Here is a 15,972-nt window from a genome sequence, read left to right as displayed (position 1 = left end):
AAATAGGTGAATAGGGTAAATTGCTGGTGTGTGTGTGTGTGTGTGTGTGTACGCATGTGTGTGTGCACTTGCTTCTGGGCAAGCATTGCCACTGATAAGCAGCTCTAGTCATCACCCCCCTCTTTTTTCTTTAATATATATATATATATTATATATATATATATATATTTTTTTTTTGCCAGTTGTGGGGCTTGAACTCAGGGCCTGAGAACTGTCCTTGGACTCTTCTCAAGGCTAGAGCTCTACCCTTGAGCTACAGCACCACTTCCAGCTTTTTTTCTATGTGTGTGGTGCTGAAGAATCAAACCCGGGTGTTCATGCATGCTACGCAAGCACTCTACCACTAGGCCAAACTCCCAACCCCAGAGGCTTTCTTTCTTTTTTTTTTTTTCTTCGACAGTCCTGGGCTTGTGCTTAAAGTATGAATTACTGTCCTGGGGTTTTTCTCAAGGAAAGAGATTCGCCACTTGAGCCACAGCACCACTGCTAGCTTTTTCCTATGAATGTGTTACCCAGGAACCGAACCCAGGTCTTCGTGCGTGCTAGGCAAGCACCCTACCACTATGCCAAACTCCTAGCTCCCCTTTTTTTTTTTTTTTTTTTTTAAAGATAGGAACTTGCTACATAGCTCAGGCTGGCCTCCAGATCCTCTTGCTTGTACTTTTTTTTTTTTTTTGGCAAGTCTTGGGCTTGAGCTCAGCGTCTGAGCACTGTCCTTGGACTTCCTCAGGGCTAGAGCTCTAGCACTTGAGCTTCAGTACCACTTCACTTCTGGCTTTTTCTTCTATGTATGTGGTACCAAGGAATTGAACCTGGGTCTTTGTGCATGCTAGGCAAGACTCTATCACTAGGCCAAACTCCTGGCCCCTTGCTTGTACTTTTTAAGTGGTGGGATAATAGATTGGTATTCCCCATATACCACCAGCTGGCTAAGTTGCTGGTCCTAAAAGCTGCAGCATCATGCCTATAATCCCAGCAAGAGTCTGAAATCTGAGGATTGAGGTTCAAAGCCAGCCCTTTCACTAAAGTCCGTGAGACTTTTTTTTTTTTGCCAGTACTAGGCTTGAGCTCAGGGGCTGAGCACTGTCCTTCGACTTTCTCAAGGCTAGAGCTCTATCATTTGAGCCTCAGCACCGCTTCCGGCTTTTTTCTATGTATGTAGTATCAAAGAATTGAACTCAGGTCTTCGTGTATGCTAGGCAAGCACTCTACCAGTAGGCTCCAGTGAGACTCTTATTTCCAGTTAACTATTAGAAAATCAGAAGTGGTGCTGTGGCTCAAGGGGTAGGGCTATAGCATGGAGCTGAAGAGCTCAGGGACAGGGCCCAGGCCTAGAGTTCAAGTCCCATGACAGACAAGAAAAAAGAAAAATCAATACTGAAGGAAGTTAACCTATTTTTTTTTGTAGCTGCTATATCACTTAAAATTATTAGAGAATAATTTGTGTTGTTGCCATAGTGAATATTAATTTTGTGAGTCCAAAGATCATAACTTTACTGTGACTTTTAAAAATAGAAATCCTATATCTATGTTACTGCTAGGTGACTTTTTTTTTTTTTTACCTTTTTTTTTTTTTTTTTTTTTTTTTTTTGCCAGTCCTGGGCTTGAGCTCAGGGCCTGAGCAATGTCCTTGGACTTTCTCAAGGCTAGAGCTCTACCACTTGAGTCTCAGCACCACTTCCAGCTTTTTTTTCTATGTATGTGGTACCAAGGAATCGAACCTGGGTCTTCATGTATGCTAGGCAAGCACTTTAACCACAAGGCCAAACTCCCGGCCCCTGCTAGGTGACTCTTGACACAACTATCTTAGTGTGTGTGGTGTGTGTGTGTGTGTGTTTGTAGGGGACATGCTCACTGGTAGTGGATGTGCACTCAGCTCACTGCCCCAATGTTTGTTTGTGCTCTGCTAACCACTTGAGCCACACCTTCAGTTTTTGATGATGAATTAGAAATCAAAGTCTCTTGGATTTGTCTGTTGGGAACTGCTATCCTCAGATCTTGGTTTCCTGAGTAGATGGTATTGATTATAGGCACAAGCCTCCAACATCTTAGCAGACCATTTTGTTTCGTTTCTTTCTTTTCTGTATGGATCCTGGGATTTGAATCCCAGGGCTTCTTATTCTTTTTTCTTTGTCTTTTTTGCTTAATGCTGGTACACTTATCACTTGAGCCACATGTCTATGTCCTTTACAAGTAAGCTTATGTGATACTTTTTCTTGTAAATTAAGACAATTAGCATAAACTGTGTATCAGCACTTCAAATGTTTTATAAAGCAGTAGTTTTTTTTTTTTCTAAATACCCAATATCTTTGCAATGAAAGTGACCGTGAATGCAGGTATCTTTTAACCTAATATGTTTTTTAGCGGTGAGCTCTCAGTTTAGTAGTGTGTTTATAGGTTTTTATGATTAACATTACAAAGCTTTTATGAGTTTAGTAGGTATTGTGTTAGGTGATGTCTTGTGCAGAGAATTAGACTATATTGTCAAGATAAGCCAATGTAGATTTATCACAGATAGACATAAAGACAATTGAATGAAAACATTAAGTTGTATAAATCAAGAACAATGGCACTTTGGGGATTTAGGCAGGCATAGAGTTTGTACATTATGCCAAATTAAGAATATGACCTGTAAATATTTAATGTCAAGATGGTGAATTCCCATCTTTATCTCTTGTATGTTAGCTTTGTGGTAGAGGTCTGAGCAAATACGTTGTAGATGGATACATGGAGTGGAACAGAAAATTGCACATTTGTTTGATATTAGAGTGAATGCCACCCCACAGATTTGCCTTTTAATAGCTTTTTTCATCCCTCAAGAGAATAAAAATAGGACCAAAAAATTCAGGCAGTTATGGGAATAGGCTATTACCTGCAAATGTTTTAACTATTTAAATATGGAGCTTTTGGTTATATTTTCAGCATGTTATCCCAGCCCTGGGTGGAATAAACTTAAAAACTTTTATAATTTCAGATGAAAACATTTTGATTTGACTTTTGGACTTCTAAAAGGAATTCATGAACTAGAAATTTAAGAATGAATTATGTTCCAACTTTGAATTCTTTAGTGTTTGGAGCAGTTGTCACCTGATATCATAGTAGTTCAGTGAATATAGTCCCAGCCTGACTTCCCTTTTTCATTATTAACACTTTTGATTATTTAAAGCACATAGACAAACACCTACCACAACTTTGTAGAACTTGAGGTATGATTCATTTTTATTGTTTTAGTTGATGTTTCATTTTGTTTCTTTTTATTGTTAAAATTAATTTTTTCTCAATGCTTTCTGTTTAAATCTTAGTCATGGCTTTAGAAAATTGGATCTTTAGAGTCTAGTTTTTCTGTCATCTCTCATTTTTATTGGTAATAACGTGCCCCCCCCCCAAGCTGGGTGTGGTGGCTCACACCTGTAATCCTAGCTACTCAGGAGGCTGAGATCTGAGGATCAGGGTTCAAAGCCACCTTGGACACAAAAAGACCTGAGTCTCTTATCACCAATTAACCTCTAGAAAACAGGAAGTGGGGCTTGGCTCAAGGGTAGGGCCGTTGCCTTGAGCTGAAGAGCTCAAGGACAATGCCCAGGCTGAGTTCAAGCTCTATGACCCACAAAAAACAATAACAAAAAACTATCCCTAAAAACCTAGCTTCAGGTCTTCACATTTTGATAGTTTTCAAACGATATTCTTGTAGTTGAGAATTATTTTTTTCCTTTGAAAATTTAAATACAAGGGAGAACTTACATAAAGAAGCTATCTTCTTTTCTTTTCACTCAAGTAAACAATAGTGAAAAAATTAGGATATGTCTGTGTGAAAGTTCATTTCTTAGGTAGGCGCTAAGGTTATTAAACAGCCAAAATCAGACAGATGCTAGTGGCTCACAGGCATAATCCCAGCAGCTCAGGAAGCTGAGATCCTAAATATTAAGGTTCTAAGCCAGCCTGGGCAAAAACGTTGGAGAAATTCTGTCTCCAAAATAACCAGCAAAAAGCTGAACTGAAAGTATAGTTCAAGTGGTAGAGTGCTAGCCAAGCCAAAAGGCTAGCCCAAAGGACAAACAAGTGTAAGGTCCTGAGTGGAAGCCCTAGTTCCAGCACAAAAAATAAAAGTAGGCAAAAATCAGAGGAACAAAAAAAGTTGTCAACCCACCAGTGAAATCTTGTAATATTGAACTACTGCAGTCCAGATGACAAGTATGGGTAAGGTTTATTTTTGGGAAGCTAAAATAAACAGCTAAGTCTGTAAAGACTAGCATTTGAGGTTTTTTTTCTTTCCTCCCCTCCTCTTTTGGTGCTATTGCAGTTTTAATTTGGGGCCTTAACTTGCTTAGGCAGGTCCTCTACCATTTGAGCCATACCCCCAGCCTGTAACATTTGTTTTGACTTAAGCCTTGGAAAAGGAAACTTCCTTACTTCTATAATCCTATGAAAAAAGACCTTGTATCCTAACCTCTTGCATTGATTATTTTTGTAGTGCTTCTTGATACTTTATTATTGTGAAATTCTTAGGAATAGCATACATTTTAACACACCAAGCTTTTCTAATCATTGCATGTTTAATTATAGTGCATGCTGTATATGGATTAGAACTTTCTTCTTTTAGCTTATACATTAACAGACCAATTTCTGATTCACATTATCTGAATCTCTTTAGTTGCGGATAGCCCAACTCCTCCACCGCCGCCTCCACCAGATGACATGCCCATGTTTGATGATTCACCCCCACCCCCGCCACCTCCTCCGGTGGACTATGAAGATGAGGAAGCTGCAGTAGTCCAGTATAATGATCCATATGCTGATGGGGATCCTGCATGGGCCCCCAAGAACTATATTGAGAAAGGTGAGGCGCCATCATCGTAGAATTTATAGGAAGGATGGTAAATTATCAAGTATTATCACTGGAAAATCTTGTCCAAGCCGGGCCTGGTGACTCACACCTGTAATCGTAGCTACTCAGGAGGCTGAGATCTGCAGATTGCAGTTCAGAGACAGCTCGGGCACTAAAGTCTGTGAAACTCTTATCTCCAATTAACCATCAGAAAACTGGAAGTAGTGCTGTGGCTCCAGGGGTAGGGTGGTAGCCTTGAGCTAAAGAGCTCAGGGACAGTGCCCAAACCCAGATTTTAAGCCCCATGACCGACAAAACAAAACAAAAAACATCTTGTCCAGTACTTTCAGTGTAAGCTGCCTTACCAACCAAGGCGACTGATCAACAGACAAAAAGTAGTTAAATGACTTATTAATGACATGTGCTTTCTAAATATTTTAATTTTTCTCCAACTCAATTATATTTTAAGTATTTTAAAGTATAGTATACTATTATGAGAAAACTACTTCAAGAATTTTCAGTTAAAAATTTTTTTTAAGTCGGCTGGGAGTTTCGCCTAGTGGTAGAGTGCTTGCCTAGCATGCACAAAGACTTAGGTTTGATTCCTTGGTATCACATACATAGAATAAAAAGCCGGAAGTGGTGCTGAGGCTCAAGTGGTAGAGCTCTAGCCTTGAGGAAGTCCAAGGACAGTGCCCTGAGCTCACGCCCAAGACTGGCCAAAGAGAAAAAAAAATCTTTTAAGTCTATACTGGGGCTTGAACTCAGGAACTTAATCTGCTTGGCTTTCTTTTCTCATAGTTGGTTCTCTAGGATTTGAGGCATGCCTAGGCTTGATTTTTTTGCTGGCTAACTGGAGCTGGAGTCTCTTCAGTTTCCTGCCTGGGCTGGCTTTGATCCTTGATCCCAGCCTCCTGAATAGCTAGAATTACAGATATGAGCTACCAGCTTAGAATTCTGTTTTTACCCCCCCCCCCCTTTTTTTTTATCTTGGTAAAAGCAAATAGCTTTTTAATGAATAATGGACCTATTACATAAATTTACAGATTTGGAATTTTTATGGACTGATTCGGTTAAGGTACTTAAAGCAGGATGCAAAAATATCTTCACGTTGAAATAAGTTGAAATCAGGGTTCATCATACTTTTTTATATATTATAAGGCTAGGTAATATTTTAAGCTTTATTGGCTATATTCACATATCCTTTTTTTTTTTTTTTTTTTTTTTGCCAGTCCTGGGCTTGAGCTCAGGGCCTGAGCCCTGTCCTTGGATTTTCTCTACCACTTGAGCTTCAGCACCATTTCCAGCTTTTTTTGTATGTATGTGGTACCAAGGAATCGAACCTGGGTCTTCGAGCATGCTAGGCAAGCACTTTTACTACTAGGCCAAACTCCCGGCCCTCACATATCCTTTTGTTGTTGGTTGTGGGGTTTTTGAACCTTAGGGCCTGGATGCTGTCCCTGAGCTTCTTTAGCTCTGTACCACTTGAGCCATAGAGCCACTGCTGGATTTTGATTGGTTTATTGGAGATAAGAGTTTTATGCGGACTTTTTTTTGCCTGGGCTGGCTTTGAATCATGATCCTCAGATCTCAGCCTCGAGTACTTAGAATTATAGGTGTGAGCCACCAGTGCCTAGCACATGTCTTTTCTTGTAGTACAATCGCAAGTATAGTTTATAAATGAATACAGCTTTGTTGAAATAAAAACTATTTAACCAAAAAAAAATGATAGTTTAGATTTGCCCATGGGCAATTGTTTACTTTTAGTTTTTAGTCAAAATACCATTTGGTAAGATTGTATGTAAAGCCTTTAATTGTCATCTTTGTAATGACAAGATAAAGTAAACCTGTTAATTTAATTTCATTTGCACATGTGAATCAATATGACTATTCCAAAAGCAATGTTTAGGGTATGTTAACTCAATTTTAGCTATCACTGAAATGATTTATGTTAAACTAGTGGACTTTAGGATTCCAGTGAGCCTTATATAGTACATACTTGACCTTTTATCTGGATTAGATCTTGGAGAGGATAGCAGATTGTTAATGGCTGGATATTAGAATAAGAAATTATATGGGAAAGTATGTATTGAGGAAGGAGAAAAGTGACAGTAGGTTACAAGGAAGAAGCTGGAAAACAGAAACCTAATTTAGTTCATTATTTTTACTAATAAGTGGAACCCAGAACATGAGGTAAGTTTTTTTTTTAATTGTTTTAAGTTTTTATGGCTGGGTACCAGTGGCTAATGCCTCTAATTTTAGTTACTTAGCCAACTAAGATCTTTGTCCTATCATCAGTTTTGAAAATCATTGATTCTGTTAGACAATACAGTTGGAACAATGAATAGAAATACTTACATTCTAAATTCAAAGGTCAGTTTTAAAAGATGGGTAAAATCTGTTGGCTTTGGTGTAATTAAATTTATGTGATCTGCCACTGGTCTTATGCTGATATAACAATTAAGACTTCATAATAAGATGGGTGTGTTATACTATGGCTTTGTCGTTACATTTTAAAATTCAAGTAAATGTTGAATGTAGTATATTCATGTGAAATTTCCATTGTTTTCTCCATAGTTGTTGCAATATATGATTACACAAAAGACAAGGATGATGAGCTGTCATTTATGGAGGGTGCAATCATTTATGTCATAAAGAAGAATGATGACGGCTGGTATGAAGGAGTCTGCAATCGAGTGACTGGTCTTTTCCCTGGGAACTATGTGGAATCAATCATGCACTATACTGATTAATTCTTTTGCTTCTAAAGTAGGTTCTTATTACTCAGTCATACTGTGGGACTATATGGTTAACAGAATTGTCTTAATGTTTTAAAATGTGCCCATATTTTCAGGATATGCTGTTTTATTGGTATATTTGAATGTGTACCTGGTAAGCATAAATCTTGAGGCAGTTTATTGCTAAATAGCAATTATACAAAACCTGTCTGCAAATGATTATGCTTATGTTGTAACTTACACATTGATAATTTTATGACCAGCCTAAATATTCTGGGGATGTGGGGTATGATATTTAACAATCATGATTCTTATTGTACCATTACATGTTTCAGTGCAGCATGGTTACTAATGCTATGTCAGACTAATACTAAAATCAGAAAACTTAAATGCTGGTGCTGGTCGTACCTTTTGTTTAGATTCTCTTTTTAAAATACTGTTTGCTTAAAGCATGCATAAAAATTTATGTATTGAAATATACTAAAAATTCCAAGATGCTTCCAATTTGTGTAATGCCTCAAGTACTCATACATGAGCCTCTGAGGTCTCCATGGGAAACAAAACCAGTCTCTGCCATGTTGTAGTTTGTATCTTGATTTTTTTAAATGAGTGAAACTTGAATTCTAAATTTTTTTCCATTCATAAATATGTAAGTGAACCAAAGTTTTTTGTCTTTCCCTTATTGGTTTGCTTTAAAACACATAACGCGCTCGCACTCGCACACACGCATATGCACACACACCCTTGATGTACTGAGGAATTATAGTTCTATTTTTCTCAATGTGATAACATGGAAAAGAAATTTTAGCCTTATCTTAAACTGTCTCAACACTGGGACAGATTTTTGCAGATTTAAAATCGGATTCACAACTCAATCTACTGGAATTCGTTTTTAAAAGTAACTTTTGAAGCTAAGAAAATCATCCTATAGATAAAATTCTTAAGGATTGCCATGTTAGTCCTTCACTTTTACAGTGGACTATTTTATTTAGTACACTGTTTCAATGAAAAATTATTTTACATATTGTAAAAGTGGGATGCAATTTGTGAATAAGGCACTATGTAACCCATTGGCATAGCAACAGTAAGATTTTGAATAAAATAATTGGGAAAGATAGGTATTAATCAGTGAACCAGAGATGTAATTAACCAACAGATTTGTATTATCTTTTGACAACTAAAATGCAACACATGCACTTTGTGTGTCTCCTCTTAATTTTAAGGGAGGATTAGAGGGATGTTTTCTCTTCTGTGTATAATTCTATATTGCTTAGGAAATTAATATAGCACTCAAGTGTGGGTTTCTGTGAATTGAGGATTCATTTCGATTTAAAATTACAATTATGTACTGATGTTACAGACTTATAACAGCATAGTGAATGGTGAGACCAGTGCAAAACATTTATTTCTAAAAATTAAAGACCATTATTGCTACCAAATCAATGTGACTTTCATATGAATTTTTCCTGTTAATTTTAAAGCATCATCGTGATCAGCTGGCTACCTTTTACTTTCCCTTTTTCAAGTGGAATATTTGTTTAATTTGTATATAACCTGTTGTCTAAATCTTATGTACAGATTTTTTATAATAAACCATTCTCCTATATGAAATTTTGGATACTGTTAAAATATAACTAATGAGGACCTGAGTGGAGACTTCGGTTTTGGTTTTTTATACTTTACCTCCTGTGATAAAATAAGACACACAATTTGAATTTTAACATTATTTATTTGTGTAATGGCTTTACATGTGGATATTAACAGTGTAAACAATGCCACATATAACCATCAAGATACCTCGATTAGAATTTGTAGAACTACAATGACAGATTCAGGTGATTTAATTACATTTAAAAAGTTGTCTGAAAAACTGCCAATAAAAAAATTGCCCACCAATAAGGTTGAAATGATTTTTGGAAATGATTTTTGGTTATGTGCACATGAAGCAAACAGAATATTCCACAAAATTCTTTAGGCACAGTCTGGTAAAATAGCTGCCAGAAAGAACAGAAACAATTGTCATTTATCTCTTGTGAGTACAATTTCTGAAAGCTGAATGAGGGCATCTCTTTCCGGGGAGGCTCGAAGCTTACTGATTTCTCTTACTGCTTCATGGCAGTACCGCTGGGCGAGGTAGGTTGTTTGTTGCACACCATCACTCTATGGGACACAGAACAAAACAGAAGTGACCATCTTAGAAATCTGCCATAATGGATTAAAATACACTTGAGATCAGATGAGAGCTGAAGGTGGCTGTGGTCTTGGATGTTCACTCCCAACTCAGGGTTCTTTTATTATTCTGTGTTAGCATTAGCACATAAAGCATTTGGCACATTAATACCAGCTAGCTTAGAAATGTCCTAATTTATGCTCCACTTTGTATAAACAGTATTTGCTAACTAAAAAAAATCCCGTTTTCTTCTCTTTTTAACTGACAGACTTAAAATGTTACCTGTATAAAATATCTTTATAAAAAGTTATAGAAATTAAAGCATTAAGAAAAAGAATATACAGTAAAATATAAGACGAATTTATATATAAAAATAAGTTGGGTTTTTTTTGTGTGTGCTTTTGTTTTTGCCAGTTCTGGGGCTTGAACTCAGGGCCTGAGCACTGTCCTTGGACTTTCTCAAGGCTAGAGCTCTGCCTTGAGCCACAGCACCACTTCCTGGCTTTTTCTATATACGTGGTATAGAGGAATTGAACCCAAGTCTTGCATGCTAGGCAAGCACTCTATCACTAGAGTTTCCCCCCAGTGTTCTAGCTTTCTTATTTCTTGATAGTTAATTTTTTCTACTTGAAAATTGAGGATATGGCTCAGGTGGCAGAGTACTTGTTTAACAAACTTGGGAAGGGAATAGTAAAGAAAAATAAACATGAAGATTTAGTCCACCCTCACTGTAATTTGGCCACTAGACCACTATAGTTCAATTACCTTTGTCATGTAGAATCAAATTATGGTTTTATGTTGTGTAAGATACCAGGTTATCTCTGTTCGCTCTTATGACTATGCCATTGAAATATAGAATAATGACTTTCTCTCCTGCAATGCTTCTAAAAGCTGCTTCTAATGTTGGTTCTTTTTTAAAACTAGACACCAATAAAAAAATTTTTGGGGGGGTGATGGTGTCATGGGGCTTAAATTTAGGCTGTAGGTACTATCCCGGAGCTTTTCTGCTCCAGGATAGTACCCTTCAACTTTGAGCCACAGCTCCACCTCTGGTTTTCTGGTCCTTAACTGGAAATGAGTCTCACAGATTTTCCTATTTGGGCTGGCTTTAGATCATTATCCTCAGATTTCAGCTTCCTAAGTAGCTAGGATTACAGGCATAAGCCACTGATTCCTGGCAATGATCCGTATTTCTATGATAAAGTATTTATTGTGGAATTAAGTAGTATACTACAATTTTACTTCCTTCTCTGGTTCATAATCCCCTTGTCATTTAGAGTAGGATATTTCTAACATAGTGGGGCAGTACGAGATGTGCTTTTTTGTTGTTGTTATTGTGGGCAGTGTCCTTGAGCTCTTTTACCAAAAGCTAGCATGCCACCACTTTGAGCCACAGCTCCACTCCCAGTTTTTGAGTGGTTTATTGGAGGTAGGACTTCAGGTGGACTTTTCTGCCCAGGCCGACATTGAATTGAGATCCTCTGATTTCAGTTTGGTGGCACTAGCCAACAGAGCCAGGCATATGCTTATAATTTTGCTATGTGGTTTAACACAGAAATCTGCCTCCCCTTTCTTGGTGTTTCGATATGTTTTGCTCAACTACATTACAAAAAAACTCAAAAAGGGTGTCTAAAAAAAAAATCTAAATTTTTTCCTTATGTGTTTCTAATGACTTATTGCCTTCACATTTAGTGCATGGTTAACAGATACAGAATTCTAGGTTTCAAATGTTTGTTGTTTGTCTATCTCTTAGTGTCAATTCTAGGGCTTGAGTGTGTTGTCCTTTAGCATTTTCACTCAACACCAGCACTATCAGTTGAACTATAGCTCCAACTGTTTTGCTGGTTAGTTGGAGATCAAGAGGACTCTCCTGTTGGGCTGGTTCTGAGCTATGATCATCAGATCTCAGCCCCTTGACTAGCATTACAGGCATGAGCCACTGGCACCCAGCTTGGTTTAAAATTTTAGCGATGTATTTCTTAAACAGTAACAATTATGTATGACAAATGAAGACTAAGCACTTATGGGTAACTTTTAATAGTCTAGCTATATCTACTGATCCAATGATCCATCCATCCATCCCTATGAAGAGAGCTTGGACTAGGCTAGAGGCCTGTCTGAGGGACAGGCTACTTATACAAACAGGTCTAAACTGTGATGATTGTAACTATATTATTATAAAAGAAAAATTAAACAAGAGGAAATTGAGCTTAGTTCTTGTTTTGAAATTAGTGCGTGTGTACTGGGGTTTCACTTGCTGGGCAGATGATCTCCATGTAGAGCCACACTCCCAGCCCTTTTGGTTTTGTTCTTCAGTAGGGTTTGGTAATTTTGCCTGGGACCAGCCTGAATGGCAAGTGGTACTTGCACTTTCCTCACAGCTGGAGTGACATGCGTGTGCTACTACTCAGACTTTCAGTGTCTTGTCATGTGATTGAGAAAACAGTCTTGTACATAAAATTCAGTTTTTGGTTAATACTTGTTAGCTTACAGGACTAAGTTATGTTGTACCCACCACCACCTTTTATCTTGTAAAAATCTTACCTGTAAGACATACTGTCGAGCTCTGTCCACATCTCCTGGCAAACTGAACCGTCTCATTATCATTGCGTTCATTTCTGGGAACTAGCCATAAAGAAAGCAAGTACTTATCAAGTGTTCCAACACTGGCTTATAATAGGAGATTATAAGAAAACATGATTAAATGTCTAGGTGGCAGTTAGCACTCTTAAAAGTACATAACTTCTTTAAGTTATTGGAGCTGAGCTAGAAGAGTCACCAGTAGGGTCTGGGGATTATGGTAGTTCTTGTTCATATAGTCTACCTTTAGCCCAATACTGAGACAAAATGAAGAACAACATTGTACACCTCAAATCTTATTGATTTCCCTGATGCTACCAGCATCACTGGTTGGGCCTGTGCATGCCTTTCTAGCGGTGTGGAGGTTTGGCTGGTCTGTGCTAACATTCTGAGGACCTCTGGTGTTGGATAAAGATTGGCAATGGGTGTGTACTACCTTCAAACACTAAACTAGGTAGTGCTGAAAGCTACTGACATTGGTTTAAACAATATTATGTGCAGAACTCTGGTAACTTAAGCAGCTGATAGAAGTTTGAGCAGTGGCTCTTGATGGGACTACACCTGGAATCACTGGAGAGGCTCAAAGTTTCCTGGATCCTGTGACCAAAGATTTTGTTCTTGCTGGCTTACAATTTAGCTTGGGTACCATTTCCAAAGCTCCTAGGTCATTTTCTTATTGTTTGTATTTGGCTTCTTTTGGGGAGGTGGGGTAGCGTACTAGGACTGGAACTCAGGGCCTTGTGCTTACCAGTGATGTACTTTACCACCTGAGCTACACTCTGAGCACACTATCCATGTCTCAGTTTTTCCATTTCTGTCTAGGGTTGGTCTCAGAGTTCACTTCTAGCCTCTCATGGAGTTTGTGAATATAGGCATGGATCCCACTCTCAATTACTGATTAAAATGAGGATTCTCACTCCCTTTTTGGCTTGGGTTGGTCTCAAATTGAGACCTTTCTGACCCAACCTTGACTGACTGAGTAGCAGCTGGATTATAGGTGTGCCAAACTCCCCAATGTTTTTAACAGTAGCCAAAGTTGAGAACCTTTGAATTAGAAGAGTTATGAGCTAGAGTTATACTGTAATAAATTCAGAGATCAGAATTAAGCTAATAGCAACTGGAAATTTTTAAAAAAGGTAGAAGCCTGTAGTGTGGCTTAGTGGTAAAGTGCTTGCCTAGCATGCACGAAGCCCTGGGTTCGATTCCTCGGTACCACATACACAGAAAAAGCTGGAAGTGGTACTGTGGCTCCAGTGGTTAAGCATTCCCTTTGAGAACACTCAAGGACAGTGCTCAGGTCCTGAGTTCAAGCCCCAGGACTGGCAAAAAAGAAAAGAGGTACAAAAGGCATTAAAGATAAAAATTTATATTCCTTTCTCAGCAACTACATAGAACTGAAAACATTTCCCTAGGGAAATAAGGAAGCCAGGACAAGAAATAACTTTTCTGGATTCTTGTCTTACTCCTGCATTGTTGCACAGACCTAGCTAAATGAGCTCCTTTCTCTTGTGTCCTGGCCTTTTCATCTGTCCCATAATGTGAAGTCTCATTCCTAGCTGTCTATTGCTCCTGGAAAGAGTTACGATGTCCTTGCCTTGAACACATGTCAGTGCTTCTGGCAGGTGCCAGGGTTTCTCTGGCAGTGAGCCTGAAGAATGAACCAGTTGTCCTATAAGCGTCACCATGGTATTAATGGAAGGACAGGACACACAGAAAACCTCCACCAAATGATGCTACATGAAGAAGAAAGCTCTCTTTTGAGCAAAGCTAGGTATTAGAACCACATAGCAGCAGGCTGAGAGAATTTAAAGAGCTAGTATATGGCTAAGCACTAAGTGAAAACCAGCAAGTTGTTTGAAGTGCTGTCAAGAATAAGCCTAAACAAGCTGAGAAAGTTTCAATGAACAACTTTTAGTGGTAAAAAGCCAAAGGTAGGTATTTGTTTCAGTTTTTAAATGCCAAATTCCCAAATGGGGCATCTATAAGACTGTATCATATCCTGAAGCTGATGTGACCCTGTCATGGGTCTTCAGTAAAATTACTTTTTTTTTATAATGTGTAAGCTCTTTCTCTAATGCCAAGTGTGGTAAAATGTGCTGATGGAGTGGTTTTTCTCATGATTTTTACTGTAAGAAGCATGAAGAAGGAAAAACATGCATTGAGAGTGATGGAGTATCTCCTTTGGGAAGAATGTGCAGTTTGAATATGTAAATATCAACTCTTCCCCAGCGTTCCCACATGTGGAGGAGAAATGGGAAATGGGAAACAGGAACAATGACTGCCTCGGCAGATGTGCCGAGAAGGACAGGGTTACAGCTTAAGAAGAAATAAGCATCTAACTTGGTGACATACAGTTGTGCACAAAACCACACAGATGACCAGTACATGTGAGTACATTCACTCACATAAAACTTGGATAATTGTGAGGCACCAACTAGTCACCAAAGTAACAGAAGCCTGGGCAGCTGGTGCAGGGGCTGGTGATGTCATCTGGAAATATGGCTACATCCTGACATTTAGGTCTAGTGACTTATCAAATAAAAGAAGAACAGAAAGCTTAAAAAAAGATCTTGAGAAATGAAATATTTTCATTTTATTTTTGAAGATCTTTTTGAAGATTTCAGTCAATACTTGCTCTGTCTCTGTACTTTGAACTCAGGGTCTCCCCATAAAGCTATTGCTTTATCAGCCACCAATAGCTGTTTTGCACATGGAGTCTACCAAACTTGTCTGCCTTAATTGGCCTCAAACTGGACCCTCTACAACAATTCAGTTAATTGGCTGTTGAAAGATTTAAGATGAGGTTTCAGTTCTTAAATATGTATAGACAAATACAAATTATATTATTACTGCATCTCCCCAGAAATCTTGAAACTTAATTCTTTTTATTGGGCCTATTTTTGGTGCTGGCATTGGGCTTGAATTCAACTACTCATATTTGTGCCATTTCACTCAAGGATGGCTGTCTACCCCTGAGCCAAGCCTCCACTTCTGGCCTTATGCTGGTTAATTGGATATAATAGTCTCTATGATATGTCTGTCTGGGCTACCTTCTAAACCTGATCTGAAGATCCCAAGACTCCTGAGTAGCTAGGATTACAGACAAGTGTGAGCCATTGGTGCCTTGCTGGTGTGTGTGTGTGTGTGTGCACGCGCGTGAAGCACATGTGTGCGTGTTTGTGCTGCTATGGATCAAAGTATGACCTTGTGCATACAGGCAAGTGCTGTATCTCCTTACCAACAGCTATCAAGAAACCCTTTCTGGATCTGGAGGTTAGCTCAAAGGGTAGCTCTGAACCTTGAGTTCTAACCCTAGTACAAAAAAAAAAAAAAAAAAAAAGACTCCTCATCCCCACCTTTAAGAGTAATGGAGTTACAAGAAGAGGGAGTTTATACCATGTCACACATGTCATGTGCTGATTAGGCAAAAACAAGTCAGGATAATCCTCCATGCCAAGTTAACAAGTTTCCCAAGATTAGCGTCATAGTCTAGTGAGATTGTTCTCAAATTGTTAAGTTCTAAGACTAACCCACAAAGACAATATACCTTTGGGAGGGCTTACAGACACCCTGGAACTCTAGACTACACAGGTGCTTTCACCACAAACAAGAGTGGATACAGTGCGGTCAGTAGTGCGCTCAGACGACTTGAGAATGTT

At 38.4% G+C, this 15,972-nt stretch overlaps 2 protein-coding genes across 17 annotated transcripts in view; one reads left to right on the top strand and one right to left on the bottom strand.

Annotated features, from left to right (window-relative positions):
* Abi1 (abl interactor 1) overlaps nucleotides 1-9,002 on the top strand; it is a 65,660-nt gene extending 56,658 nt beyond the window's left edge. For all 16 annotated transcript variants that reach the window (XM_090319048.1, XM_090319050.1, XM_090319044.1 and 13 more), the window contains 2 exons: nucleotides 4,652-4,837; nucleotides 7,403-9,002. In XM_090319048.1, the coding sequence (XP_090175174.1) occupies nucleotides 4,652-4,837; nucleotides 7,403-7,578 (362 nt within the window). In that variant the 3' untranslated portion in view covers nucleotides 7,579-9,002. The remainder of the gene's footprint in view (nucleotides 1-4,651; nucleotides 4,838-7,402) is intronic.
* A 276-nt stretch (nucleotides 9,003-9,278) lies between these two features.
* Pdss1 (decaprenyl diphosphate synthase subunit 1) overlaps nucleotides 9,279-15,972 on the bottom strand; it is a 41,419-nt gene continuing 34,725 nt past the window's right edge. Inside the window, exons 10-11 of the mRNA XM_090319060.1 lie at nucleotides 12,278-12,358; nucleotides 9,279-9,723 (exon numbers count right to left, since the gene is read on the bottom strand). Of these exons, the coding sequence (XP_090175186.1) occupies nucleotides 9,583-9,723; nucleotides 12,278-12,358 (222 nt within the window). The 3' untranslated portion in view covers nucleotides 9,279-9,582. The remainder of the gene's footprint in view (nucleotides 9,724-12,277; nucleotides 12,359-15,972) is intronic.

The sequence above is a fragment of the Megascapheus bottae genome, chromosome 26 (genome assembly GCF_031878675.1).
Source record: "Megascapheus bottae isolate mThoBot1 chromosome 26, mThoBot2.hap1, whole genome shotgun sequence".
Lineage (NCBI taxonomy): Eukaryota > Metazoa > Chordata > Mammalia > Rodentia > Geomyidae > Megascapheus > Megascapheus bottae.
The sequence above is the reverse complement of the archived record's forward strand: the minus strand, read 5'-3'. Positions and strand labels throughout refer to the sequence as shown.